General features: G+C 55.9%; 10 protein-coding genes across 10 annotated transcripts; 2 read left to right on the top strand and 8 right to left on the bottom strand.

Annotated features, from left to right (window-relative positions):
* Positions 1 to 1445: 1445 nt before the first annotated feature.
* B0T26DRAFT_705820 (ceramidase) lies at positions 1446 to 2728 on the top strand. The gene is made up of 2 exons (XM_060441774.1): positions 1446 to 1468; positions 1532 to 2728. Exon 2 carries the CDS (start codon positions 1792 to 1794, stop codon positions 2347 to 2349), a length of 558 nt encoding a protein of 185 aa, XP_060299142.1. The 5' UTR covers positions 1446 to 1468; positions 1532 to 1791; the 3' UTR covers positions 2350 to 2728.
* A 275-nt stretch (positions 2729 to 3003) lies between these two features.
* On the bottom strand, positions 3004 to 5566 carry B0T26DRAFT_255501 (uncharacterized protein). Its single transcript, XM_060434008.1, has one exon. It carries the CDS (start codon positions 5391 to 5393, stop codon positions 3465 to 3467), a length of 1929 nt encoding a protein of 642 aa, XP_060299143.1. The 5' UTR covers positions 5394 to 5566; the 3' UTR covers positions 3004 to 3464.
* Positions 5567 to 6107: 541 nt separating this feature from the next.
* On the bottom strand, positions 6108 to 7039 carry B0T26DRAFT_255499 (uncharacterized protein). Its single transcript, XM_060434007.1, has one exon. It carries the CDS (start codon positions 6695 to 6697, stop codon positions 6227 to 6229), a length of 471 nt encoding a protein of 156 aa, XP_060299144.1. The 5' UTR covers positions 6698 to 7039; the 3' UTR covers positions 6108 to 6226.
* A 1080-nt stretch (positions 7040 to 8119) lies between these two features.
* Positions 8120 to 9067, bottom strand: B0T26DRAFT_740233 (uncharacterized protein; the record flags this gene model as incomplete). The annotated part of the gene is made up of 1 exon (XM_060443822.1): positions 8120 to 9067. One exon carries the CDS (start codon positions 9065 to 9067, stop codon positions 8120 to 8122), a length of 948 nt encoding a protein of 315 aa, XP_060299145.1.
* Positions 9068 to 10400: 1333 nt separating this feature from the next.
* Positions 10401 to 12114, bottom strand: B0T26DRAFT_256047 (uncharacterized protein). Its single transcript, XM_060434011.1, has 3 exons — positions 11302 to 12114; positions 11083 to 11217; positions 10401 to 11024 (listed from the first exon to the last, which is right to left on the bottom strand). The coding sequence occupies exons 1-3, from the start codon at positions 11860 to 11862 to the stop codon at positions 10554 to 10556; spliced, it is 1167 nt and encodes a 388-aa protein (XP_060299146.1). The 5' UTR covers positions 11863 to 12114; the 3' UTR covers positions 10401 to 10553.
* A 2088-nt stretch (positions 12115 to 14202) lies between these two features.
* On the top strand, positions 14203 to 16793 carry B0T26DRAFT_643667 (kinase-like domain-containing protein; the record flags this gene model as incomplete). The annotated part of the gene is made up of 2 exons (XM_060437557.1): positions 14203 to 16377; positions 16431 to 16793. The coding sequence occupies 2 exons, from the start codon at positions 14203 to 14205 to the stop codon at positions 16791 to 16793; spliced, it is 2538 nt and encodes an 845-aa protein (XP_060299147.1).
* Positions 16794 to 17442: 649 nt separating this feature from the next.
* Positions 17443 to 18552, bottom strand: B0T26DRAFT_674822 (uncharacterized protein; the record flags this gene model as incomplete). Its single annotated transcript, XM_060439752.1, has 5 exons — positions 17443 to 17524; positions 17671 to 17756; positions 18043 to 18238; positions 18276 to 18435; positions 18513 to 18552. 5 exons carry the CDS (start codon positions 18550 to 18552, stop codon positions 17443 to 17445), a joined length of 564 nt encoding a protein of 187 aa, XP_060299148.1.
* A 462-nt stretch (positions 18553 to 19014) lies between these two features.
* Positions 19015 to 19488, bottom strand: B0T26DRAFT_641276 (translation protein SH3-like domain-containing protein; the record flags this gene model as incomplete). The annotated part of the gene is made up of 2 exons (XM_060437317.1): positions 19015 to 19299; positions 19366 to 19488. 2 exons carry the CDS (start codon positions 19486 to 19488, stop codon positions 19015 to 19017), a joined length of 408 nt encoding a protein of 135 aa, XP_060299149.1.
* A 501-nt stretch (positions 19489 to 19989) lies between these two features.
* Positions 19990 to 21331, bottom strand: B0T26DRAFT_255697 (uncharacterized protein). Its single transcript, XM_060434009.1, has 3 exons — positions 20721 to 21331; positions 20348 to 20634; positions 19990 to 20273 (listed from the first exon to the last, which is right to left on the bottom strand). Exons 1-3 carry the CDS (start codon positions 21119 to 21121, stop codon positions 20110 to 20112), a joined length of 852 nt encoding a protein of 283 aa, XP_060299150.1. The 5' UTR covers positions 21122 to 21331; the 3' UTR covers positions 19990 to 20109.
* Positions 21332 to 22594: 1263 nt separating this feature from the next.
* B0T26DRAFT_255810 (Sfi1 spindle body protein-domain-containing protein) lies at positions 22595 to 26606 on the bottom strand. Its single transcript, XM_060434010.1, has 2 exons — positions 26171 to 26606; positions 22595 to 26099 (listed from the first exon to the last, which is right to left on the bottom strand). Exons 1-2 carry the CDS (start codon positions 26277 to 26279, stop codon positions 22681 to 22683), a joined length of 3528 nt encoding a protein of 1175 aa, XP_060299151.1. The 5' UTR covers positions 26280 to 26606; the 3' UTR covers positions 22595 to 22680.
* Positions 26607 to 26852: the final 246 nt, after the last annotated feature.

Below are 26852 nucleotides of genomic sequence, written 5' to 3' on the forward strand. Positions count from 1 at the left end.
GATGCGATGGGATGCAGTCTCAACTCCAGACTATTATACATATACACGGACTACAGCAAGGCAAAAGCCAAATGGAAATCGGCACTCACCAATGCCGCCACGGCGTTGTGGGACATGCTGTCCTCCTGCCCTGGGCGGCGCATGTTGTGCATATCCCCGGTAATTCGGCTGCATTTTCGCTAGGCCAGTGCGAGTCGCCCTATCTACCTTAGGTACCGTTTGACAAGATTAAGTAAATATCGAGTCGAACACTGGGCTGGGCCTTTCTTCCGATGGGGCTGCTTCGGGGAACAGAGTTGGGGGCTTGGGGTCGGTCAAGCGCGTCCGTCTATCGCGTCGTGGTTTACTAGTGGAGACTGGAGTTTTCGAGGCGAAGAAGCCAACTCCGCGCCCGCCTGGCATCTGCCTACCTGTCGTGCCAGCCCTGCCGCTACAATTCTGGAGTGGGTCCCTGCAGACTGACTAAGCAGTCCTGACCCTTCGAAAAGTGGAGGCTAGGTACTCTGTACCGATTACAACTTAATAACCGAATTCTATAATCCCAATGTACCAACTCTGGTAGCCCTGGGGTGAATTGTTTGCACGGACTGTGTCAACTGAAAGCCTGGTTTCCGACATCCTCGTCATTGAGTTCATCAATCGGGGTTTCTTTGCCTTGTTCATAGACACCGAACCTAATCTTGCTAGTAGCATTTGTGGCCCTCCCGATAGAAACGGCTTCTGTAGCAATTCGATGCTCCAGTCTTGTCTTTTCTGGCAGGTCTAGCGCCGCCATTCATCGCCTCTGAGCCTCTTGTTGAGAGACACGAGTTGACACTTTTGAGTTAAGTTGCTCAACTCGAGGCCGCTCTGGTGGATCTCGGGGCCCGGACTTCTCTCGAGATACCACTGCCACCTGCTCTACGCATAGCATGCTCTCTATAGAACAGCCATTGCAACTATAGTTCTCGCATAATTGATCGCCAAACCCCGTGGTGTCGTCCAACCCCAAAGCTTAACTTAACATGACTCCAGTCTGTGTGTTTGGGACGGATTAAAAGTTGCAGAAGGATTCGCCGCGCGGCTCCAATGCTACCTCACCGACTCTTGAGCCCGGAGCGAGGTTGTCAGGTGATTTCTAGCATGACTCTAGAGATATAAACGGGCATCGTACTCAATTCCTTGCTCTTTCGGACCTCGGGCTCACTCCAAACCATTTCAAGTCTAGTGGGGAGGTGGCTGGGGGCTGCAGTGACTGACTGTTGTTATTTGGTTTTCTGTTTTCCATATCGATAATTGTCCATTTTCACCCTCTTCTTTGCCCGTCTGTTCAAAGCGCCCCTAAAACACTACGACTCTCTATAACGTTGATCAAAACAATCATCTGGTCACTTGATTCCAACGATATCATGCCGCATCATAATCGCCATTACGGCGGCGACCCCTTTTCCAATACCGGAGTCTGGGGGCCGCCGACAAGCGCCGCAAAGTGAGCCGCTCTCACTCACACCGCCTCGCTCTCGCGGAGAATCGGCTAACCGATCCTCCAAAGCTTCTGCGAAGAGGACTACGTGATAACCAGATATCTCGCCGAGTTCGTCAACTCGCTGACCAACCTCATCTACGGTACTTTGATGCCCCTCAGAATCCTGCCTTGTCTCTCACTGATTCCTTTTCCCCCCAGTCTACCTAGCCCTCCGGTACGCATGGACGCCACGGGTCCCGCAGAATCCGCGCCAGGCGCCCGCGGGACCCGGCACTGGCACACGCGCCGCTTCGGCACCGGCCAAGGTGGCGCCAGGCTTCGACGCTATGGCGGTGTCGCTAGTCGTGCTGGGGATCACGTCGTTTGCGTTCCACGCCAGCCTGCTGCAGCCGGCGCAGTTCGCCGACGACATGTCGATGCTGATCACGGCCGGCGCGCTGCTGCAGGGCGTGTACTGCGCCGCTGGTGGCGGGGTGCAGCGTCCGCCGCGGCAGCGCGCCGCCATCTCCGCGGCTGTTTACGCCGTCGTCGCCGCCATGGCCGCCGCGTACGTCCAGAGCGGCAAGATCATCGTGCACCTAGCCATGTTCACCGCCATGGTGCACGCCGTCTGGCCGCGCACTGTCTACCTCATCTTCCGCCGCGCCGACGGGTCCGCGGCCGAGCGCAACCGGCTGTTCCGCAACTTCGGCGTGGCTATTGCCTGGCTGCTAGTGGGCTTTGTGCTGTGGAATGTCGATCTCGAGCTGTGCCATGGCCTACGCGGGTGGCGCGCCGTTGTCGGGCTCCCGTGGGCCTGGCTGCTGGAACTGCACGGCTGGTGGCACATCATGACGGGTATTGGTGCGGCGATGTACATGGATCTGATTCGCGAGCTGGAGTAGGCCGCTTCCAGTTTCTGTCGGTAGGTCAGCTCGCCGTCGGTGGATGGCATTGGGTTGATTTTAAATCAGATGTGGAGAGGTATCTTCTCTGGCGAGAGACGGTGTAGTTTCTCGCAGTTGAACTTCGCCTTGAGTCCGACTAAGGGAACCTGTCTCAGATGTCGAGCTGAGATCTAATTAAGGCGCTGATAGTTTAATTGCGCAAATAATTAAATAATATCTCACTATTGTGGACTCTGACATACGAGGTTCAGGTTGACTTGAGCGGAAAAGACGTACTCGGTGTTGTTTGAACTAATTCAAATTAACTACTCTGTAGATAACAAACATATCATCGCCGCCCATGTTTGATTATCGTGTTGTGAACAGTAGAAGAGAGGAATGGAGAAAAAGACAAGGAACGGGGCACCACGGCCTTCTCTTATGAGCATGAACACGGCAGGGCCTATGTCGATTCATGTTCAATAATTCGACATTCAACACTTCACGTCGAATGCATAACAACGAAGCAGTTGCCCCGAGTTATAATTACTCGCCAAAATAGTAACAATTATTTGATTTTGCATTTGACGGGTATCCTAGTTACAAGAAAAACCCAAGCCAAACCTAGAAAAAAACACCCAACATATTTCATTCGTTACATCGGGGGAGGGGGGGGGGGGGGGGATTGGGGGCAATCATAGGCTGAGCCATATATAAAGACTCTTCCAAGCCAGAATAAATGGTATAGACCGAGAAAGAAACGAAGAGAAACAAGTGACCGAGCACTGTAGTCAGATGGGCAGTGAAGTACCGTAGAGACTTGGAACACGAGAGAGAGAGATTCACAGGCAGAAGAGAAGAAGAGACTCCAGGTCCATCCGTCCGTCCATCCGTTCAGCCGTACAGTAAGGCAGCCATACCCAGTCAAACATTATAATAAAAAAAGCAATTCCCCAGCCGGTCCGGTATAAGAGTCGCAGCCCCGAAAAGGAGCAAGAAAAGAGTCGTGTTCATTATTACCTTCCTCGTTCATCCGTCATGCCATCATTCTCTTTCCCATATACATGTGCCACCAGAAATCATTAGGTATGTACCTTCTCCCGCGCAGCCCGGCCGCCCGCCGTCCGCCGTCATTAGTCGTACACGAGCCACGGCAGGTCCCTGTCAGCCAGCGTGGTGCAGGTCAGATAGGCGATGCCGGTGGGGGCGATGGCGCCGCCGGCGCCGAGCTCGAGCTCGAGGCCGGTGCCCATGAGCGGGCGGACGACCTCGCGGGCCATGGCCTTGAGCTCGTCGACGCGCTTCTCGAAGCGCCGCAGGTTGTCGCGGCTGTACAGGTCGGGCGTGAGCTTGAGGAAGCGCTTGCACTCGTCGTGCGCCAGGTAGCCCTTGTCGGGCGACGCGCTGCTCGTGCCGGCCGCGGCGCCGCCGAGGATTCGGTACGTCTTGCCGAGCGATGCCAGCGGCGGCACCGGCGCCACGAGGACGCCGTGCCCGGGCCCGCCGCCGCCGCCGCCGCCGCCGCTACCGCCGCCTGATGACCGGCCATGACCCGCCCCGGCTGCGCTGGCGTTGCTGCTGCTGCTGTTGCTCGCCACGCGGGCGCGAGACCCGCCGCCTGCCGCGTCGCGGTGCCCGCCAGCACCTCGGGTGCGGTCGGGTATTGGCGGCATGGGCGGCGTGGTGTTGTCGGCAAGCCACTGGCGAAACAGGCTGACGGCCAGCCAGTCGAGGTAGTTTGTGGCGGGGGTGACGCGCTCGCCGGAGCGCGGGTTGGTGAGGGTGAGGCGGAACAGGCGCGCCTCGATACGGCTGATCGTCTCCTCGAGCTCATCCACCTTGTCCTCGATGATGTCGAGCACTGTGTCGGGCATGGCGGCCCGGATCGACCGCTCGCCTGCGGGCCACTGGCCGACCACGTGGATCAGCGCCTCCTGAAACATGACCTTGGACCGGGCCAGGTAGCCCAGCCGTAGGTAGCTGATGGGATACTTTGCGATCTGCCGCCACAGACGCGACTGGAACTGCAGCAGATGGTGGTCAACACGGGGGCCGACTACGGCCAGCGCGTCGTACTGGTCCGCCAGCGTCAGTAGCGACTTGCACTGCACGTAGGCGTCGGCGATGTTTATGCCGTCGAGGTACGGCGGGTAGTTGTACATGATGCGGAACAGGTTGTCGTAGTCGCGCAGCAGATCCTGTTCGGCGTGCGTGGGGGGCTCCAGGGGGGCTGCCGCTGCATGGTGGGTGGACGAAAGGCTGAGGTTGGCGACGGAGCGGAAGAAGGCGCGCGACGGCTTACCGCTGCCGCTGCTGCTGTGGTGGTGCCGGCTTGACGGACTCGGCCCGCCGAATATGGAGCTGGGCGACGTCAGACTGCCCGCCGTGGGCGGCCCGCTGCTCTCGGGCTTCTGCACCAGCATTGGTATGTCGTTGTCTCCCGTCCCAGTGTCCAGCTCGTACCTCCACCTTTTCCGCAGCGGACCCAAGCCCATGGGCCGTGGTGTGCTACCGCCTTCGCTGCCGCTCCCGTTCCCGCCATTACTTCGATCGTCTATCCTCGCCAACTCTGCGCCGGTACTGTTGCCATTGCCATTGCTGTTGCTCCCGCTGGCCGCCTCAATTGCCGGGACGGCTGGCGGAGCTGGCGATAGCGACACGTCGGGCACCGTCTGAGCGCGCGACCATTCTTTACTGGTGCTGGCCTCGAAGAAACCAGAGCAGCGGGTGAGGGTATGTCGGTGTAGCAGATATCTGTTCTCGTGGCCGCTGGCGACGCGCACGACGATCTCGACGTCGCCGCTGTGGCTGAAGACGGGGAACTCGTTCTGGGGCACAAATGCGACGCCTCCAGCGTGCGACCGGTTGTAGCGGCGGGCGCGGGATGAGACATGAGACCCGCCTCCTCCACCATTTCCTGAGCCAGCCGTCCTGCCGCTCAGGCTTGCGCCCGCACTTGCGCTCCCTCGCCCGTCGCTCCCAGCGCCAGCCCCGACGACGGACGCCGACCCCCGCACTGTCAGCGAGGTCGACACGTCGCCGCCGTGCTGGTGCGACACCATGAATGCGGGACGGCGATCAGCCCTGGTCTCGCTGTATCTCGCGTGTCGCGCTGTGTCTTGCTCCTCCCGTTCACCTCCTCCGCCGCCGCTGTCTCTTTTGCGGAGTCTCGGTTCGGTTCGTTCTTTTGGTGAGATCGGGATGGGGTGCGCTTTCGTGCCTCGCCCCACCGCTGTAGCCGTACTTTTCGTCTGGATCGTACCCCTCCTTTTTCCTGGCCTAGTGTTTCCTCCGAATTATCTCGTCTTGGTCTTTCAGACAGTAAAAGACTAGACCAGACCGCGAGCTTCTAGCTTCCTCTCCCCGGGCTGCCTCCTCGGGCTCGTCGCTCCTCGAAGCCGTCGCCCAATGACGCGCCGGCGGATGGCGGTGGTTGGCAGCTGGCGACCGGCCGGCGGAGCCACTGCGTCAAGTCGCACGGTGAGGGGTTGCTTGGAGCGGGCAGGCGCATGTGAATGCGAACGAGTGAGTGAGCTTCGGAGCCGCCACGCCCAAAGCTTACGGGGAAGGAAAGACACGAACAAGCAAAATAGCAAAACGAAGGAAAAAAGTCAATTTCTCAATCGAACCAAATTGAAACTAGCCCCAGTGTGCTAGAAAGTGTAAGAGGGAAAAGCGGAGGGCTAGCAAAACTCTTTTGCACCTTTCCTCCTTTCACGGATTAAACGATGGGTCCTGGCTGGAAGCTGTGACTCGGCACCCGCAAGGCTGTGCCCCTCCTCCTGGTTGGCGACGGCGAACAGCTGCGTGCAGCCAAAGAGACTGGATGAATTCGCCACTGCCACACAAGGAAGCGAGCTCAGCCAGCCGTCCAGCCAGTAAGGGAACGCACCCTCTAAGGGGTGAGAAACAAGAGGGAAGCGGCCCCTCGGCAGTGGGCAGTCCTAAAGGCAGAAAAAAAGGAGGGGGGCCGCCGGCTGTCGTCTTGCTGACGATTGGCAACGGGCGCCCCGTTCGCCGGGTGCGTCGCAGGACGATGGAGCCTGGAAACAACCACAGGTAGGAAGGTAGGCGGAACCAGGGCGTGCGTGCACAAAAAGACGAATAGATGATACGCCAATGACAAAAATCCGATTCTGATTTGGATTGATGGATCAATGGACGGGATGCACGGTGATGAGATGAGACGATGGAAGCATGATAAGAGATCGAGACGCGACTGAAGAAGAAAAATAAGGAGTGCAGATGGAAGCTGACTGAGAGTTATAATAAACAAGCAAAAAGAAAACACACACGCATACAGCAAGCAACTCGTCGAATCCGGCTGGCTCGCTGCTGCTGCTCCTGTTGAGAGGTAAGCATCCATCCGCCTTGCATCGCATCGCGAACCGGTTGCTCCTGCAGCGCGTCGTTCTCCGCGTCCGTCCGCCCGTGGTATGTACACAGACACGTCGGCCAAAGTTTTCGCCTTTGTCCGGGCGTTATAGCACTAAACCTACAATACTATGCCCTCCATTGGATTTATGTTATGCACCGCAGCACTCGGATTATATAACAGCTTTTTCCCCCGTGCATTTTTCGTTGGTTGTTGTTTGTGCCTGACTGACGTTTGGGGAAAAACACCACGGACGATGTATGCAATGTGCATCGTGGCAGAGTGTCGTGGACTGTGAAGGGAAAGGGTTGGTTGAACATCAACCTAGCTTCTGCACCTCCTGTGTAGAAAACCTCGCCTTGACAGACATAGGCACTAATTCAAGATCGGAAGATAAAGAGAAGATACCCCACGATAGGCATCTCTACTAGTGTGTGTGTACGATCATGGCTCTGTCCATGGCCTGCCCCTAAAATCTCCTCGTCAGGACATGCACTGCCCGGTTGGTTACGGAGACGGAGACGAATACAACAAGCACTTACAGCACGCACATCGTATACCTAATATGTAGAGCCGCAAATAGAAAAAAAAAGGGCCACGAGACAAGACCATCACCAAGACCATGCGCCGTGCTCCTGCTTTTTGCTTCGCCGACATTTGCTCGGGTTGGCCGTGTCAGACTGTCAAGTGGTCTGGTCTGGCCTGGTGCTGATGACCAAAGCTTCGATTGTCTGCCAGTGTCGCTCCGAGACTCCGAGTTGACCAAGCAGCCTGGCAAAAGAATTTAGCTTCTCTGGACGGATTAGTTCCTTGCCAGCTGCTCGCCAACTGCCGGAGACTGGGCCCATAGATTTGCAGCCCCCAACTTTCCTCCCCTCGCCCCCGCTTTGGCCTCGCTTCGACTGTTCCCATCCAACCCCCCGATTCACTTGACCGCAATTCACTTCGGCCAAGCTCTCCCTGCCCACACCAAGGCCTCTTTGTAGCTTTGAAACAGACCACAAGGTGCGTCTCTTTCGAAGTGAGACCGACTGTGGCTAATACAAGTGCTTGCACTTAAACATCACGCACGCAACAGCCCTCACGTATTGCTTGTTCATTGTGATGGTATTCCAGTTGGAGTCTAGTTGTACACTTTTTCAGGTAAGGTATGTCGTAAAATGTGGAAAGAAAAAGTCCCATATGTTTAATCTCCATGACCCCATTACAAGAAAAAAGAAGTCGACCAAGGTTACCTTTTTGCCCCAGTGGAACCGTTTTTCCGAAACCCCAAAAAATTACCGGCTATCAATCGGACACACGACTTCGGTGCCCAGTTCTAGCCATGCAAGCCATCAAGGCCGTTTATCAAGTACACGCTCCAGGGCAAGGAGTCCATCTGTTAACGCCAAAGCTCAATCGTGCAGGCAGTGTTCAGCTCATGTCCATCTCGACAGACGTGACGGTAGGTATAGGCTTTGTGAAAGTGGGTGCCACCTCTAGAGGTTTGGGTGTTTCGGTGGCTACCATGGTGTCGGTGTTGTCGAAGACGGGCGGGGAGGTTTTGAGGTTTTGGAGGGCGCCCTCGACTGTCTTGCTAACGAGTCGGCCTTGCCGGAGGTTTTCGGCGAATAGGAAGTAGCCCTCGTTCGCTTCAACCAGGTAGGATTGCAACCCGCGACTTTCCAGCCGGATCTGAGCGTTGGTGATGGGGTAGTGGTTCTCGATGTAGCGGGCCCAACCACGAGCGGCTGCTTGGATGTGTTCTTCGTCGCTGATTCGGCTCCAGCCAATGCCAAGATGTAATGTGAAGTCGTCTACGATTGGCTGTGTGAGGGAATCCGAGGACGCGGTCATTGGGTTGGCAACGTCTCGAGCTGGACTTGATCGTCGGCTTAAGGAGTTTTCGTTTGCGCCATTGCCCATATCAAGCCGTTGCGATTTGTGGCTTCTGAGAGACGGCCGCTCCTGGGAAAGTTGATCACGTACAAGGAGGGCAGCTTCGGTCTTGCGCGTCTCTTCAGCGGCGGCTTTTTCTTCGACCCACGTGCCGGATTGGCTGGTGGCATCAATGACATAGCCCGTAGTCTTTCTGATGAGGGTCATGCCGGGGCCGTACGTCCATTCGTCCTCGGACTCTTTGATGACTGGTGGCTCGACGACCTTCTGTGGAGGGTCGAGATTCACGGCAGCCTCGTCTCTAGATCTTTTACGCCCGGCGAGTGATGAGCTTCGGACGAGCTGTTGAGGCCACGAGACTGACTGACTGAACGACGAAGCATGGTGTGGCAGGAAGGTCCTGCCGCAGGGAACTTGATGAATAGCCTGAGGCTGCATGGCTAGAACAGGCGACGACGCGTAGGTGCAATCGAACGACGGCATGATTTAAGATTTGTTCAGCCCTAGATGAGTGTGTAAGACGGTGCTAGATGCACGTGAACTGGTCAGATCAGCGAGTTAGGTGGGTGCTGTGTTATGTTATCAGGGAGACGAGGTCTGCACGTCAAGTAAGGCACGTCAAGATGGACAAGGAGTGGCCAGGGTGTTGACAAGACGGTTGGCTAGAAGAGAGGAGCGGGCTGCTACGAGTCCGAGATGATGGGTCAATTGATGAGGATAATATGGAAGAAAGAAGAGGTGAAGAGGGGGGATGGCGAGGACGAGGACGAGGTAGGAATGCGTTGTAGACGGCTCAGCAGGGGAGGACGGCGACGAGAGTGTAGGTGAGTTCGGTGTTAGTAGGCCGCTGAGGTCGAAAACGGGTTGAAGAGTTCAGGTGAAAGGAAGGCTACGAGTAGACACAAGGGGGGATGGGAACGGGAATATATGTGTGAGGAAAAGAATGTGGATGAGGAGCAGGAGGTGGAAACTAAAGACAGATGCAGGCGGCGAAACGGGTGTGTGAGAGGAAGCAGAGACAGACGGCCGGCAGCCGCGAGGCAGGCATAGACAATCGGAGCTGATGCTGTGGAGCGGTAGCTCTCCAGAGAGTGAGACCAGAGCCAGACCACCATTGGCTGTGGTTCAGAAGTGGATCCCGATCGACGGCTCAACGCTGTGATAGGTGGGTTGGTTCTCGTGCCCGGCCAGGTCGCGCGGAAAATGCCATGGGGCCGTATGCAGCTAGATCGGCTTGCCCCATGCATGCCATGGTTGCTCCTCGCTTTGGCTGCCAAGGTTTCTGGCCGCCCCCGCTTCTGCCTGCTGCCCCGTGCGAGCTCCAGTCAGCGCTCGATAAGTTCTGCACGCCCAGAGTCTGATTGTGCCACCTCCCCACCACCTTCATCGCCCAATCCGATGTGTCTCTTCCAGAGGGTTCTCTAAATCCACACCTTGCCTTCTTGTGCAGACACCGCCCCAGGGCAGCAGCTGACATAATGAGAAAGCGGTGTGCTGATTCGCTCTTGCCCCGTTGCATGGACCAGCCACAATTTTATGCAAGGTTGTGCAGACCTCGCCTCCTGCCTCCTCCTTCGGGCAAAAGACGGTGTCTCATGCCGAGCCTGGGAGCAGGGCAATGGCGGCAAGCAAACTGCGGACGTGGAACCCACCCGTCTGTCTAGTCAAGCTTCGGATTCCGTTCGGGCTACTGGAAGCCTTACTTGAAGTGGCTTACATAGCCTTTTTGAGACGGATGTTGATGAATTATTTATTTCCGTACAAATACTTTTTGCGAGCCTTTTAATCTTGTGGGACTCCAGCCAAAACGTTATCAGAAGCAAAGCCATATTTTGACTTTAGGAATATTTACATCTGCCGTCTCGCGTGAGGACCCCCCATCTCGCGTGAGGACCCCCCATCTCGCGTGAAGACTCCCCGTCTCGCTGCTACTATACCTCCTGTGACTCCTTGGAGGCTCCTTGCATCTTCAAGTGATTCGCGGTGATGGCGGCGGCTCCGCATGGGATCCTCCAGAGTCCAACTCTCTCGATGCCTGCTCAAACAAGACCGAGTCGTCTGTGTTCTCGATTCCTCCATATAAACCCCTGAACCCGGGCGTTTGCAGTCCAGGCGGGCTTAGATGGCGCCCTCTGGCCCTCCGCCGCAACCGGCCTGTCGTAGGTGTGCCGAGCGGGTATGGAGGTAGACGCCGAGCAGGTACCGTGTAAGAACCGCTCAGACGGCTCTGATGACGGGTCTCTGGCAGATTCTGTGGGGTCTGTGGCTGCGACGAAGCCGGGAGAGAATCATCGTAAATCTGGAAACCGACGGGGCTCCTAGGCATCGATAACGGCGACGAACGCGGGCTGCTCTGCAGAGTCGGTTGGATCGGTGGATCATGGCGTTCGTCTCTCAAAGAATGATAAAATCTCATACTGCTGCCTTCGGCTTCCCGGAGCTAATAAACCATCAGCAATTCGCGCGCCAGAAACGCAGGGGATATAAGTCCATCCTACATGAGCAAGAGAACGGAGACTTTCGGCACGCCGTAGAAATGACTGACGGTCTGGTGTGGAGACTTCTTGTCCAGGTACCTGATGCACTGGATCGGGATGAACCAAATCTTCCGGTACGTTCACTGGATCCGGAACCTGGTGACAACTGTCAGAAACTTCAAACCTTGCTTGAGGTACGGGATGACGGAATGTAAGACGGCTAATAGGAAGGGATCTAACAGCAGTCCGTCCCGATGGAGTCGATAAACCATATCTTGCCCGCGTCTGCTCTCTCGTTCGCCGGGGAGTTGGAGTACTGTCAAGGTCCGATGTGTCTGGCTCGCGGCGCGGACTGACAAGCATCTCGGCCGGCGCGAGACGTCTGGGCGTCAGCGAAAGGCGCCTGGCGCTCGAAGACCTAGCGATTGAGTCAAGGCCGTCGGCAGGGCCGTCACCCATGTCCTGCCGGATGTCTCGTCTACGGGGCAGCTCGGGTAGTGGCAGGATCTCCTCCTCCCTTCTCTGTTCGGAGGTCGACTCGTTCGGCGGATCTATCGTGCGAAGGCGCTCCCTAGACCGCGAGATAGTTGCCTCTTTCTGTTTGTCGTTACCCACCTCTGGGGAGAACCTGGCCGACTTGCCAGCCCGAGTCACTGGTTCTTGGGACGCCTCTCTCGCAACTGGATCTGGCTGGGTTACGGGAGGCTGCGCTGCCAAGAATTTCTGGAATCGACGGCGGTTCTCGACCTCCCTCACCTCTGCCATGGTCAAAGAGATGACCGTCTGAGTAAGGCGTAGCATTGTGCTAGCAGTTCAACGGGGAGTTTGGCTGGTAAATGCTGCTATACCGGGGATGTATCGCAACGAAGCCACAGCTCCAACGGGCCAGAAAGGAGAGGTGTCCTGGGCACCACCCGGAAAAGCCAGGTTATGAGACACGGCAAATGCGGCTTGGAGCAGGAACTCTGATCAGACTGCAAAGCTTAAAAGGCTGCAATGGCAGTCACTGGCCTGCAGTTGCAACGGCCCGAGGAAGGGAGAAGAGTAACGGAAGGTAGGTACAGGAAAGAGCAGTGAGCATCTGGCGCATACTTCATCTACGTTTTCTGAAAACATGGAGCCCGAGTGTTTCTTAACTCCTACTAAAAGTTATTGGCGGAGAGGTACCTGGAGGGCAAGGAACTCTGATGTGTCTTACTGCATACCTAGTAATAAACTAATAATAGTATTTTGTGTTTTTCTCAACAGATGTCCTGCAGTGTACCTGCCTAGGTACTCACCTTACCCACCATGCGTTATGTACCTACCTCGCCGGACATGCTGAATCGAAGCATCACGCTGTTCTGCTGGGCACATGTACAGGGCACCTCATGTACGTATCTTGGGTGGCTGGCGGTTTAATCCGAGATCCGCAAGTTCGATGGAAGAACATAACTGAACCAGGCGCGGATAAGTCGTGACACTCCTCCAAGTGCCAGCCTCATCCGAGGCCAGTGAAATCTAACGACGGAGACTCGACCGCAATTAATACACTTAATGTCAAGGATGGAAGCACCCACCACCGGGAAAGCGATATTGGCAGCCAATTCCCCAGACCTGGAAAATGGTCCTCTGACTCGTCGTCTGATTTGGTTGATGTCCCATTTGTCGTGTTGGGAGCAGGGAATCCTCCAAAGCGGGCAGGTCGCCCAGCAGAGACCCATCAGAGGCCAGGTTGGTTCCATCCATGGATCGATCATATATGAGGTGTTCTCGGCCCCGAGCTTCTAGTCGGTTCATAGGTGGTCTTGCTGCGTAGTCACTGCTTAAGTCAAGTGCATCTTGGCTCTGGCATGCATGAGTTATTTGATGAATCGGATAGCATTGTATAGGGGGTTTTATTTTCACGAATCGTGGGATGCCCGGAAAGACGGAAACTGTGAGACAACTCGAGGGAGGCGTGGTGGACTTGCTCGCCAATTGACGAATACGTCAGTCAGTTCTGGGGCTCTGTGCAGCAGCCATTTCCGAGACCTTTTTTTTTTTTTTTTTTTTTGCGACGTCCAATTTCTTGGCCAGATGGATCGCTCCGCTAAAACAATTGCTACCGACCAGATAACAGTTGCTACACCACCTACCCTTTAGGTTGCGAAGGTTAAGGTAGCTTTTTGGCCCACGGGACACGTCCACATTTCCCTGCCACCTGCTAGCAGCACCAAGCAGCAGCACTAATTAAGCAGCGGCACTAAGCAGCAGAACCGGGCAGCCAGAAAAACGACCCAATTGTGAGACAACGAACGAACCCTCTATGCTCCGCACTTGAACGCACCTTTCTTTTTCCGCTCGCCGTTGATACCGAGCCAGTAACGTAACCTGTGCTGGCCGCCCAAGTGCCGAGTCCCAACGGCCCCGGGCAAGCAGGAGAGCAGCAGCAGTTGCAGCATCAGCTCCGAGCCCAAAAGACTGCCCACTTCCTGCCGACACCGAGTACTGTATATCTACATACAGATACGCACACTACCTGATATTGCATCTTTAGCAGCACGCTGTACCCGGCTACCTGTGCGAAGTCACAGCGACCAAGCAAGCATCCTGGAAACCGCCGCCCACGTCTCTCTATCCGTAGTGACGAAACCACGTTCGCACACAAATTGCCCAGCCCAGGTGCTATCGACGACCGTCGCCTGCCACTGCACCTGCACCTCACCTGCACCTTCTCCACCTGCTCTGCTGCCACTACCAACGAGGCGCAGAGAGGTCGACCTGCCATCCCCGCTCGCTTCCAAGCCCCCGAGGCTCAACGACGCAAAGCCGAGCGGCTGCCAGGTACCTCCCCTGCCCAATGCCCAAGGCGTGGTAGTGGACAGTGGAGGCCGGGCTTGCCAAAAGACAGACTAGAGAATACCCGTTGCTGCATTCCGTGCCCGGAGCCATTGACACGACAGCATCCGACCGGTCATTGACGCCCGACCTCGTTCCTGTCTTCCACGGCCGCCGCACCCGATCTCGTCTGCGACCGCCTAGCTACTCATTCCAATACCCCCCGACGCTTGGCCGTATGCCCTTCGTCAGGACGCCCTTGGACCGCCACCTTCTCCTGGTGCCTCCCGGTGACTTCGCCCGTGTCACCAGCGCCCTTCGCGGGGCTTTAGCTTCAACAAGATGAACGGCGACCTCAGCCTGTCCCGAGCTCTCGGGGGCCTGCGGATCGCAAACCCCGACGACTCGTCGCCCAGCCCCTCGCGAGAGGCTTCGTTGGGCCCCGATGAGTTCCCAGGGAGCCAGTCGACTCCGACTGCCGAGGAACCCCGCGACGCCTTCCCTCGTACGCCGCAACCTGTCGGACCACAGATGACGAGCGAAGAGCCTCCACGTCACACATACGAATCCGCTGCTGCAATACTCAAGACAGCGCAAAACAACCTTAATGCTGCACGGGGGTATTCGAATCCTCCCAGCTCCGTCGATAACTACCCCCAACCACAGTATCCAACATATCAACCGACAAATGGGAACCTTTCTCCACCTACAACTCCTCTCCCAACGCCGAGTCCGGCCACGGAGCGGAGCCATCAGGGGGCACCGTACGCGAGTCTCAGGACTGACCCGTCCCGAACTTCAGCGTATGGAGTACCTTCAAGAAGCGGCTCAAGATCAGACGCCGCTAGCTTGGCACAAATACCATCTCGAGAAACGAGCCGGTCGCACCAGGCTGCTAGTCGGATAGGGGCAGCACCTCCTGGAAACAATGGCCCAGGCGGTCCAATGCCACCTAGGAGAAGCTCTAAAGGGATGGGGGTCGGATATGGCTCGGTCCCAGGCGTTCCGTATGCCCCGTCCAACGGCAGTTATGTGCCTGATATGCAGTCACTAGCAAGCAGCGAAGACTGGAAAGATCGGGGTGCTGCAGTGAGCATGAGGAAAGAGGTCGACGCCGAAGGAAGAACGGTGATCAAATCGGTCAAGAAGGGGGTACGGGACTTTTCATTTGGCCGAGTACTCGGAGAGGGGTCCTACAGCACCGTCTATCTTGCCACAGACCGCCAAACGCTACGAGAATACGCGGTCAAGGTGCTTGAGAAGAAGCACATCATCAAGGAGAAGAAGATCAAGTATGTCAACATCGAGAAGAACACGCTAAACCGGCTCACGGAGCATCCAGGCATCGTCCGGCTCTACTACACATTTCAAGACGAGGCCTCGCTCTACTACGTCCTGGATCTATGCAATGGCGGGGAGCTGCTTGGTGTTTTGAAGAAGACGGGGACATTCGATGTCGAGTGCACGAGGTTCTACGGCGCGCAGATATTGGACGCAATAGCGTACATGCACTCACGCGGAGTGATTCATCGCGATCTCAAACCTGAAAATGTGCTCTTGGACGACCAGATGCACGTCAAGATCACCGACTTTGGCACTGCCAAGCTGTTGCCCGATCCCCGAGATCCCAGGCCACCGCCAGAGGACGCCTCTGGGCCGAACGGCGCGCATGACGACAATAGGACTGCCTCCTTTGTCGGTACGGCCGAGTACGTGAGCCCTGAGCTCCTGACAGACAAGTCTGCGGGGAAGCCCAGCGATTTATGGGCGTTTGGGTGCATCATATATCAGCTGCTCGTGGGCCGTCCACCTTTCAAAGCGGCCACCGAGTACCTAACATTCCAGAAGATCGTAGGCCTTGAGTACGAGTTCCCTGCCGGTTTCCCCCCCGCAGCTCGCGATCTTGTCGAGCGATGTCTCGTGTTGGACCCCAATCGCCGCCTGACGGTGGAGCACATTAAAAACCACGAGTTCTTTGACGGCCAGCAGTTTGGCAAGGAACTGTGGAGGATTAAGGCCCCGCGTCTTCGGCCGTACGTGCCACCGACTCAGGAGCCTAATATCATACAGCTGAACGGTGTTTCCTCTGGCTCGCCCAAGCCAATCACAACATCTCGGGCCCCTCAAGCAACAGCGAATGGGTCGAGGCCAGCGCGGATCATCACGGAACTGCCGCCGCCTACGCAACTAGATATCGAATGGTCACCGGTACTGACAAGGAACAACGAGAGGATTTTGAGGCTCGGCGACTTGATGGTGATATCCTCTCCTATTCCGAACAGCCCTCATGGGCGGAGCGAGAGTGACGGGCACAAGAAGCTATCCCGTTTCTTTGGCGGCAGCACGACTAAGAAACGGCAGCGGCTTGTCATGATTACCTCGGGTGGGCGCATCGTCCTTGCTCCGTCTGGCGGAGAGGAGAAGCGGGCGAAGCAGGAGATCTCGCTACTTGCCCCGGACTGTGTGTGGAAGGGTCAAATCGACGCAAAGGGCCAACCAGTCTTTTGCGTCGACACAGTGAGTTACAACTGTCTTTTCCAAATCCCGAGCGCGAACTGACCAGTGCCCAGGGTGGTGTGCATTACACATTCGAGGAGCCCAAGTCATCGCAGACTGAGGGTGCAAAATTTTCTGTCGACGACTGGATAGAGTCGTTGGAGCGGGCCAAAGACCTGGCCATATCACAAAACCTGGTCGGATCTTTCAGCAACGATAACGGATTTGGCGACATGTCGTCGGACATGTCGAGCCCGGCGAGTACAATGGGGGGGAGGTCAACCTTTCCGGAGGGCTTTAGCGTCTCGGACCGGGCGGGCCGCAACCATCCCAGTAGAAGCCAGGCAAGCTTGGAGGATACGACCCTGGTGAAGCGCAACCGCTTTAGCAAGCGACAGTCCAAGACCGGGCTGGGCGGGTTGGGGGCGGCTTTCTGATTTTATCTCGGCCCCTATTCGCGGGGTCGTAGTGGCTTATTGCTCTTTTGCTGAATACGACTCGAGCAAACGCATCATGTGGCAGCCGGCTGGCGGTGGTAGGAGAGGCATGGCGAGCAAACAAACGCCCGCCCTTCATGATTTACCAAAAGAGCACAACAAAAGAAAACGAGCATGGACGTGGTCGCGCGTTATTTATCACTGCATTCTTCTTTTCTCTACAATGGTGTTCCCGTAACCCTTTTTCACGGGATGGGTGGGTGGGCCGACGAATGGATAACCCGTGGACGCCGGGACTCGATATCGCCATGGCATTATCACTTACTTCTACAAGCTTTAATGTGGCATTTTTTTTGGTAGCGTGGCGTAGGATTAACCGGGGTATGCATACTGGACGAACCGAAATCTATCCTCCTTGCTACAGCCTCTCAGACGAACGAACGAACGAGCCAGGGGCGTTGACGTATGCGGGTTTCCTGGTGGACTATGAATACATACTCGAAGGGGTCGGCACCTGCCTACGTGCTACGGTCGCGAAGAGAGGCTGGGGGGCAGGCTTGTTGCTGGTGCATAAACAGATATCATACATATACTGCGTAGGTAGACATAATGAAACTTGCTTGAATCGAATTCGCATCCTCGGGTTTATTCAGGACAGGGACGAGGGCGAAACCTTTGTGTGTGTTTGCACGACGGTAGCTTGGAACATTGTTGCTTGTGTCCTGGTCTGTCTATTTAGGTGACAGACGTGTGTGTTTTAGTGTCTAGAATTGGTAGGACTGTGATATTGCGGCGCAGGAGAGGGATATCCACACGATGAGAATATAGTGTTTGTGTTGGTAATCGTTGTTGGGGTTGTGGGCTTGGAGGAACCTACCCTGCTTGATGTTGATGAGACGGGCGGGGTGGTTTGGCATCGAAGTTGACATACATGCCGTAGTTATTCGGTGTCCCGGTGATAATCTGGAAGGCACATACCGCATTCCCTCATATATGTTCTTGCCTTGGATGGGCTGGAGTCAAATCGGAGTTAACCCCCTCCCGTCCGAAATCCGACCCCACACCCGCCTCCTCAACCCCGTCCATCATCAAGCCAAGTTCTCCCCTTTTCTTTACTTGCCTCATAAACGTTTGTGTCTGTCTACTTAAGCCAAGTGCCTTCGCTCACTGCAACTGTGCTTCCTACCAGAGTTGTGTGTGTGTGTGTGTGTTTGTGTGTGAGAGAGAGAGAGAGAGAGAGCTGACTGACTGGGGAACCAGGCCCGGGCCCAGTCCCAGTCCCCCCTTTAAACCCGTATTCCCGGAGCAAGGACCGACCGACAGCAAGCTTCGACTTGCGGCACGAGGCCAGCGTGTCGGTGCACCTGCTGGTACCGGGGTGGACGTTCACGGGGCTCAGCGGCAACCGGCCAGGCGGGGGCTTGGTGGCCGGAGCAGGTGGTTGACTATCTCGAAGAGAAGATGGCTGAGGGCAAGTTCTACATTCTGTGACCGGACAACGACGTCGCCGAGGAGACGGACAAGAAGCGCATGCTCTGGAGCGTTGGCGATGTGGTTGAGGGCAGGCCGCCGCTGACCAGGTGGCGCGAGGAGTGGAAGACCCAAGCCCAGGAATTGATGGGCAACCAAAAGGTGTAACCATCTACCGCTGACCTCTATAATACGAGAACAGCTTTATCCTCGGCAGAGGACGAGATTCGCTGGCGGTGGTGTCCCTACCTATGAATTTACTGGTTGAAGATTGCGCTTCATAAGCCATGTTTCAGGCCTGTATGGTGCCTCTTGCGAGTCAACATAAAAAGAGTCACTAGAAGCAGGCAGGACACCGCAACGGCCTCGAGCAGCCGGGCGTGCTCGAGGCAAACTTCGGGATACCTCCCATGGAGCATTTCACAGCGAGCGCGGAAAGCAGCTGGCATAGTGAAATGGCCATTGAGATCAAAGTCTCGATTTCGTTATTCTCTGCATCTAGATCCGAGCCCGTTCCCGTGCTGTCCCTGTCCTTTTGTCGTGGTTGGCATGGCAAGACAACCCGCCGATAATGCAACCGAATTAAGCCGCAAAGACGCCAGAACCGAAACAAGAGAATCCCTCTTTTTGACGAGGCATTGGGGGTGCGCGGGTCGGGTATATGTGACCCTTCGTCGAGGTCGGCAAAACCGATTGTCCGAGTGGTTTTTAATTTTTCTTCTCATCCCTCCAAACGACCGGGGGTTACTATTTAAGCTTTCGCCTTGCCCTTGGCCTTGGCGACCTGCTCGCGGCCGAGGCGGGAGCGCTCAAGGATGGACTCGCGGTCCTTGTCGAGCTTGAGCTTGGTGATGACCACGTTGCTGGGGTGGATGCCGAGGGGCACGCTCTGACCGGAGGCCTTCTCGCGGGTGACGCGCTCGATGTGGATGACATACTTGAGGCGGTACACCGAGGTGACCTTGCCCTCCTTGTCCTTGTTCAGGCCGCGGACGATGGTGACCTCGTCATCCTTGCGAACGGGCATGCTCCGGACCTGAGGCGATTTGTGAGTTTTGCGATCGGAAACAAGACATCAACGATCGGGTGCGGCAAAACGTACGTTATACTTCTCACGAAGCTCCTTACTGAGAGGGGCGCTCATGACGGTGCGGCGGACGCTCGAAGGCGCACTGAAGTGCGCCTTACGAGACTTGCGTCTCGACGAGTGGAGGGCTGCAGACATGATGGTTAGATGCCAATGGTGAAAGCGTCGCTAATCGTCGGTATCTACTCACTTTTGCTAACCTTGGCCATTGTGATTGATTTTGCCGACCGAGACGAGTTGTCGAGTTCCGTGATGGCCGTGACCTTTTGACAAGAGAACAAAACTGATGGGAAGGTTTGTGGGTTTCGAAATAAGCGAAGCCCTGAGCCAAAAATGCGCTGACCGCCTTCTCTTTCGGGCTAGCGGTTTGGTAGGGCGGCAGAATCTAGCCCTCCGTTGTGGGGTTGGTTTGCCAGCAATTCTGCCTGTGGCTCCGCGCTCCCCTTGGCCTCACTTTTACATCAAGAAGTCATCCGATCACCATGCTCAAGTCCACCTAATGCAATATATTTCACAATGAAACGTCTCTGTACTGCTGAGGCCTTTATGCAATCCTTAAAGTTTCTTGGCAATCATGACAAAATACAGTATGTATCCTGCAGGCTAACAAACTCGCATTTTAACTGCTTCAATTTCGTTTCTTGTCACTTCGAGGTTGTAATTGCGCAAGCACTTTAAAACAATCTCAATCTCAAGCTTATCATTACTGCATTCTCTTCTCACTCTATCCATGAGATATCCATGCTATATCCAAGCCACTTAAGGCCACCCGATCATGCCAATGGTAAATCTGCTGGAGCCCTCGATTTCCTTCGCCAGTGCCTTCAGCTCCGTGATATCCCAGAGCGACCAGACCAGCTTCCCGTCGAGGAACTTGGCCTCGGGGCTAGCAAGCCAGACGATGAAGTTTGCCGACAGCGCCGCTGTGGCAGTGTTAGGCGAGAAACAAACCACATCGGGAACAGGCTTGAATAAGACAGGGAAGAAAGAAACTCACTATTCGTGTAGGGAAACGGCGGTTCCGCGGGCAGCTTGGCTGTCATGTCCGTCTTCATGGCGCCAGGATGCATCGACACAACGTGCAGCGCCGGGTACTCGTCATGCAGGTAGTTGAAGAGCTTGTGCTGGGCCAGCTTGGAGGCGTGGTAGCCTGAGTAGCCGGGGACGGTGTTGAACTGGACAACCGTGCTGACCTCGACGACGGTGGCGCCGAGGGCTGCGTGCGGGACGAAGGCGCGGATCAGGTTGAAGTTGCCCTTGACGTTGATGTCGAAGCCCTTGTACCTGTGGGGGCAGGAAGCGTTGGTAAGTTGACAGCCCATTCCATTGCCTCTCTGCTACTATCTGGCAAGGTGGAAACTCGGACTCACCAGTCATCTAGGTCATTCTCCATGAACGGCTTCACATCGCTGAGGTAGGCTGCGTTGGCGACAAGGATGTCGATGTTTCCGGCAGACTTGACTGTCTCTGCCACTACCTTGTCGACAGACAGCTTGTCTGCCAAGTCGGCAACCAAGACGTGGACCTTGGTACCCGGGTATTGCGCCTCGGTCGTCTTCTTCTTGGCGAGAAGAACACTTTCTTTCCGGCCGAGGATCGAGATGTTGGCTGCCCCAGACTGCGCGAATGAGTCTGTGATGGCGGAGCCGAAGCCAGAGCCACCGCCCGTGATCAGTACGTGCTTGCTCTTGGTCGAGTGCTGGGGCAGCTTGGGGTCGAGCTCGGGATACGGCTCGAAATGGCTCGTCTTCACTGGCGAAGGGAGAGCCATTGTGAAGGTTGACGAATCTTGTGAGGCTGAGAATCAAGCGTTTAGAATAAGGTAGGTGAGGTCCTGGGAGATAGAGAAGAGTGATGGTATTCTTTTTCTACACAACCCCCAGGCGGCTCTCTGTCTTTTATACATGCCTGTACCCATCTTGCTGGCGGTTGCCAAGTGCACATCTCCGTGGCATTCGAAATCGCCGATACAGCCCCTCGCGTGCCGGCTCGGCCCCGGAAACCCCCCCAATTAGAGACCCGGTTCTGCTTGAAGAACACAACCAATTATCGAGACTATTTGCAACTCTTATCTCAATGGCTACTGGTTCAAAGTTGTTTTGAGTTTCGGAAGTCTCCGTGGCAGGTAAGGGGATGGCCGCAGGCAACGCGAGGAACTCCGCATATCTCAGCATGTCAGCGACGAGGACTCTCAATCGAATATTCGAGCGGGGGAATAGTCCATCCGCCCTGCTGCTACATAATCAGTGCCCGTCATGATTAACAGGTTTGGGAACAATTTGCGAAAGGCCCCGACTATTTCGGGAAATAGGCAGGTTTGAGGATAGAAGAACATGCCAGAACAGAGGCGGGCCGGACTGTCCATGGCAACTTTTTGCGAGCGAACGGCTACCCGTCCCGCGTATGGGTTGGTTAACTAAGGCGAATCAGGTTACTAGGGTAGTAAGTACTGCAGTAGAGTACATACGTCGATGGACCTCGACACTTCACACCGACGGATGCCGTGTGAATGTTACAGTTACACAGCCTATGGACCAACGCTTACCTAGAAGCACCTAATGGCGGGTTTCAAAGTCCGAGGACCAGTCCAACGCCCGGCAGGATCAGATCATGGGTTAGATTACTATTCAAGAACATGGCCGCGAAGAAGAGCGTTTTTGGCCGCATTTGCATGTTTGCTGCCTGCATGTTTGTCAGCGCCGCTGCAGGTTTAACCGCCTTGGCTTCCGTGTCTGGAAACCCACGAGTTTGTCAGCCCTCTCGTCTTTCTTCTGTCCGGTCCGAAAAGGGGCCAACAAAAAGACGCCGCGCCGATTCTCAGCTAATGTAGAGAGTACATAGGTAGGTGCTCTTGCTTCGCATATCAAGCAATCGAGAATCGAGTTTTTGATACTTTTCGAAGGGATAATAATATTATTTTGTTTTCCCCTTGCCTGCCTGCCTGCCCTGTTGTCAACAGCTCAGCCCAGCGCAGCTCAGCGATGCACCATTTTATCCATACCTAAGTATCCGGCCGGCAAAACCAGCTCCAATTGCTTTACCTTACGTATCCGAACCAACGACGCCTCTTTGCAAATGCAAATGCAAATGCAATGCACGCACGCATCATCATGTCCTGGGGGTATATCCAACTACAACAACAAAAATACAGAAAAATAGATCCCTGACCTGACCTGACCCGCCGTTTCTTTTTCCCCTTCCCTTCCCTTATCCAATGATACATTGTAACGCCGACAACATAATAGTTGAGTCCGTATAATGACGCACGCCCCATAGCGGTAGCATGCCAAAAAGCTGCAGATCGCCACGCTGAACTTCCTAGTTGACTGCTCAGGCCTCAGCCGAGTCCTCTGTGATATCCGGAAACTCGACCCTTGGGCGGGCCGACTGGCCGTACTCCCGCCGCAGCTCTCGCTCGTAGGGCGAGGGCAGGATGGCCGACGGGGTAGTCGTCGGGCGGTACCCGAGGGGCCTCGCGCTGCCGGTCCACCGGGTCGGCGTGCTCATGAAGACTGGGTCGTTGGTCTCGACATCAGGCAGCAGTGATTCCTCGTCGAAATCCTCCATGGGACCGAGCTGGAACGAGCTCGCGCCAAAGCGTACCGACCTGCTGGTACCGCCGACGCCGCCACCGCCGCCGCCACCGGTACCACGGCCGATGCCAATCTGAGAAGCCGCCACATGGGGCGTCTTGGGGTTGGTCATCCGCGCCGGCCGTGATGGTAGCTGAACGGAGCGGAAAGGAGGGATAGAAGCTCGGGCGAGCTGCTGCTGGCGCATGCTGCGTCGAGACATGGTGCTGAGGTGGAGCCGGGGGTCGCTGTACACGGCCTCCGGAACGGCCCGTTGGCGCCACTCCTCGAGTATCTGTCGACACAAGCGCTGGTCGTTCTTCTCCCGCACCGTGGCAACCGTGAGCCGTCTACTCTCCATCTGGAGAGATTGAAACTCCCACTTCTTCCAGCACTCGGCCAGTGTCTTCTCCGCATCATACTCGACCGCGTCGTGCTGGTTCTCCCGCGCCTCGTGGAGGGAGCCGTGCCACTTCCTGTGATAAACCTCCAACTCGGCATCCGCCGCGATTTGCCTGATTTCCTGCGCTTTGTAGGCCGTGTCGACCCAGTAATCGAGGTAGTCGTTGACATCGTCCCGCTTGTGCTGCACAAGGATACCACAGGCCTCCCGACCAGAGGCTACAGCATCGCCTGCGGCTGCCTGCCACTTGTCGAGACACGTCTGCGCGAGGTTGACTTTGTAGCCTCGCCTGAATTGGCGCAAGCTGCGCATCATCCTGTCTCTTCGCGCAGACTGTGCGATGTCGGGCCATGTGTCGAGGACATTCGACACGGTGCATCTCCTCGAGTTCCTGAGGGCCTCTCTCCTGTATACGACATCTCGGGAGACCTTCTCCTTGCACCGCTCTCCCCAAAAGCCTAGACACGGGTTGGTGGTACGATAGAGGGAGACCAAGTCGGCATTTCGCTGATGCCGCTCTATCGCCTCTGTCTCCGAAAGCCATGTGGCGAGGGCTTCGGCTTGCATGTAGTACTCAACAACATAGTCGGCTTCGTGTTGGGACTTGGCCCGTGTGCTTCTTGCTTGCCGTGAAGATTCGAGAAGGCTCTGCAGGGTTTGTCGTTTTGTCTGCGTCTCCGAGTGCCTCTTATACCAGGCTAGTCGTTCCTCAAGGGCCCAGTGTTCCAGCGCTGCAGCTTTTGTCTGTTGCTCAGCACGACCAATGAAGCGTACGAGGTTCGTCTCGCATCTCCATTGTACGATGAAAAGTTTGAGGAATTGGGCATTGGCGAGTTCGGTGTCGCGCCTCGCTGCATGGGAGGCTGATTGCCAGACCTGCAAAACGATGCGCTTTGAGTTGTCGTCTTGCCCAGCACTGTACTGCTTCAGCAATCTTGCCAGGCTCGCTTGCTCATGCCAGTGTGACAAAGTCCTTTGGCAATCCTGAACAAGCTTCTGCACCGTGCAGTCATGGGCTCTGTCCTGTAGGTCCTCGGTCTCTTCGCCCCATATGGCAAAGGCTTCGTCGAGCACGAGCCTTTCATCCAACGCGACAGCCACACCATACTCATCCTGCGCTTCTCCTGTTTTAGTAGACCATGTGTTCAAGCAATCTTCCTTGAGCCGATAGTCGCGGAAACCATCTGCCACGCGGCCTTTGTACACCTCCCATGTCCTCTGCAAGGCGTTCTTGGCAAGATGCTGTTCATACTGCCGGATGGCGACTTGTTCGCGCACCTCATGATGGAGTGCGACCTGGCCCCATTTCTGGAGCGCGTTGATGAGGACAAAGTTCTTGATTTTAATCTCGTCCTCGATATGCTGGGCGCGCCAGCTATCAAACGCCCGCTTCCGCACGAGATGCCTGCGCGCAACTGCAGTCCGGTCGACTTCTTCGAGAGCCTGTTCCTGCCAATGCAACAGCGCCACGCGTATCGTGAAGATTTCGTACACCCTGTGGGCGCGCTTTTCCATGCGCTCTACGTATTCATTGTGCGCGGCGACGGCTTCGCTTTCTAATCTTTCTTGTTTAGCGAGAGCGGCTTCTTCGCGCCAAATGTCGAAAATTTCAGAGCGAATATCCTGATCGTCGAACTGTACGGCAAAATCTTCAAGCTCATTATTGCAGCGCCTCGTTTCCCTAGCCGTAGCACGCCAGGAAAATAGAACATCCTTTGCAAGGGTCGCCCCATCTTTATTCATGAATTGATATAACGTGGCCTCCAATGCTTCGATATCCGCTTGACAGTGCTCGTTTGGGGGCGAAAGGAAGAGTTGGTCGTCCTGAGTCTGGGCTGTGGTGTCGCTAGCACCGCGGAAAGCGCCGGATGCGTCGCTTCGAGGGGAGTGATGGACAACGTCCGTCCCACCGGCGGTAGAGGGAGACACGCCGATTTCTTTGTTGCTTTCGTGGTCGGAATCATCCCCACCATAGTGCACGGCTCCGAAGCCACGTAAAAAGGGTCGAATCTTATTTGCGGGGAGTAAGTGCGCCTGACCCTGGCGAAACTTGAGATCTTCGGTGGCGTGATCCGAGCCCTCGCCCTCGTCGTCCGCACCATACTGCCTGCTCCCGAAGAGACCCGCAGCATGCGGAGGTCGTCTAGGCCTAGATTCGGTGGGAGTCGGTCTTTGCAACCCCGCAAAAAATGTGCGCCGTCCATGGCTGCCCTCTTCTCGAAAACCAGGGACATTGTCGCCACCTGTGTCTCTCCGCTCCAAGTTTCCCGCACCGTCAGGAGCAATGCTGTAGTCTGTAGACGAAGCCGATCGAGTGCGCACACGGCGGCCAGTAGGTAGATGATAATCTGAAACATTAGAGGGAGACAAGGGCTCGGCTGGATGGGAGACAGAGCTATGTCTACGGCGAGGTGGTGGGCGCGGACTGAAATCGAAGCGTCCGGTTTCGTCGTCGTCGGCAAAGGAGTGGGAGGAGGCTGACTTCGCTGGCGGAGACTCCTGTACTGAACTGGAGGGATAGTATTCAAGCTGCACGCCCATATTCCTCACGATGGATTGAAACTTGTCGCTGAGCGTCTCGCCAGATCGTTGCCCCCCAATCTTGAAGATGAGCCGCGAGATGTGCGAAGGGGCGTGCTCGCCATCGAAACCATATTGTGGGAGAACCTGCTCCGCCGCTTGGAATAGGGCATTGGTAGGAAGGCGGTCTTGTTCCGGGAGGGTAGAATATATGGACTCTCCAAGGGTGACGATGTCGTGGAGCAGTTGGAAGTCTATCCAGGTCAGCTTAGGGCAACAAAAGACGACTCGCGGCGCAGCAGTCGCAGCAGCAAAAACAACATACCTTGCGACGAGTAGTAGGGCTCATTTTGCTGGCTGCCGACGGAGAGCGCCTCGGAAGAAGGAAGGCCGACCCTGCCGTCTCGGAGGGGCAGAGAGGATTGAGGCAGCATGTGAGACGGCGCTCTCTCGAAGGCATGATAGGATGCGATGGTGAGCGCCGACGACTATTATGCTGATTTTAAACGATTGAGAGATGTCGTATAAGCCTATGCAGAAGCAATCCGTGCCGGGCGTTGCGCGGGAGCGAGCGCAATTGCCAGATGCGTCGGGACCCCGGGATCGCGACACGGAAACATCTGGTGACAGGGGGAAGCTTGGTGTTTCGAGAATGCGAAATGGAGCAGGGGGTACGCGGGCGCGCAGGCGCGTTCCTGAGCTCGAGTTTTACGGTGCCAAGGCCGGGCGCGTAAAGCTGTCGCAAGGTCTGGGGTTTGGGGAGCGTGGCTGGCTGGCCGTGCCCGGCCCATACCTTACCTCGTCCACTCAGGCCAAAGACCACTCAACGTAGCGAGGTACCAATAACTCACCAAAACGGTCTAGAGCATCACTACATCACAGACTCTCTCGACTTACCCAGAAGCTTAACACGTTTTGGTTAAGACGCCTTGCCTGCGTTAACATGTTGCAGACTCTTATGATATCGACGCACCCGATTTAAAAACATAAAACTTTTCACTCCACCA

Source organism: Lasiosphaeria miniovina (assembly GCF_030549165.1).
Source record: "Lasiosphaeria miniovina strain SMH2392-1A chromosome Unknown B0T26scaffold_3, whole genome shotgun sequence".
Taxonomy (NCBI): domain Eukaryota; kingdom Fungi; phylum Ascomycota; class Sordariomycetes; order Sordariales; family Lasiosphaeriaceae; genus Lasiosphaeria; species Lasiosphaeria miniovina.

What these genes read in the sequence shown, in the direction of transcription:
- B0T26DRAFT_705820 (XM_060441774.1), top strand. Translation starts at nt 1,792, where the DNA reads ATGGCGGTGTCGCTAGTCGTGCTGGGGATCACGTCGTTTGCGTTCCAC.
- B0T26DRAFT_255501 (XM_060434008.1), bottom strand. Translation starts at nt 5,393, where the DNA reads ATGGTGTCGCACCAGCACGGCGGCGACGTGTCGACCTCGCTGACAGTG.
- B0T26DRAFT_255499 (XM_060434007.1), bottom strand. Translation starts at nt 6,697, where the DNA reads ATGGATGCTTACCTCTCAACAGGAGCAGCAGCAGCGAGCCAGCCGGAT.
- B0T26DRAFT_256047 (XM_060434011.1), bottom strand. Translation starts at nt 11,862, where the DNA reads ATGCTACGCCTTACTCAGACGGTCATCTCTTTGACCATGGCAGAGGTG. An exon ending in CTCCATCGGGACGGACTGCT is followed by an intron (nt 11,218 to 11,301) that starts GTTAGATCCCTT and finishes AGTTGTCACCAG; the next exon opens with GTTCCGGATCCAGTGAACGT. An exon ending in GTCTCCGTTCTCTTGCTCAT is followed by an intron (nt 11,025 to 11,082) that starts GTAGGATGGACT and finishes ATGGTTTATTAG; the next exon opens with CTCCGGGAAGCCGAAGGCAG.
- B0T26DRAFT_255697 (XM_060434009.1), bottom strand. Translation starts at nt 21,121, where the DNA reads ATGGCTCTCCCTTCGCCAGTGAAGACGAGCCATTTCGAGCCGTATCCC. An exon ending in GAGAATGACCTAGATGACTG is followed by an intron (nt 20,635 to 20,720) that starts GTGAGTCCGAGT and finishes CTGCCCCCACAG; the next exon opens with GTACAAGGGCTTCGACATCA. An exon ending in GCCGTTTCCCTACACGAATA is followed by an intron (nt 20,274 to 20,347) that starts GTGAGTTTCTTT and finishes ACACTGCCACAG; the next exon opens with CGGCGCTGTCGGCAAACTTC.
- B0T26DRAFT_255810 (XM_060434010.1), bottom strand. Translation starts at nt 26,279, where the DNA reads ATGCTGCCTCAATCCTCTCTGCCCCTCCGAGACGGCAGGGTCGGCCTT. An exon ending in GCCCTACTACTCGTCGCAAG is followed by an intron (nt 26,100 to 26,170) that starts GTATGTTGTTTT and finishes TGACCTGGATAG; the next exon opens with ACTTCCAACTGCTCCACGAC.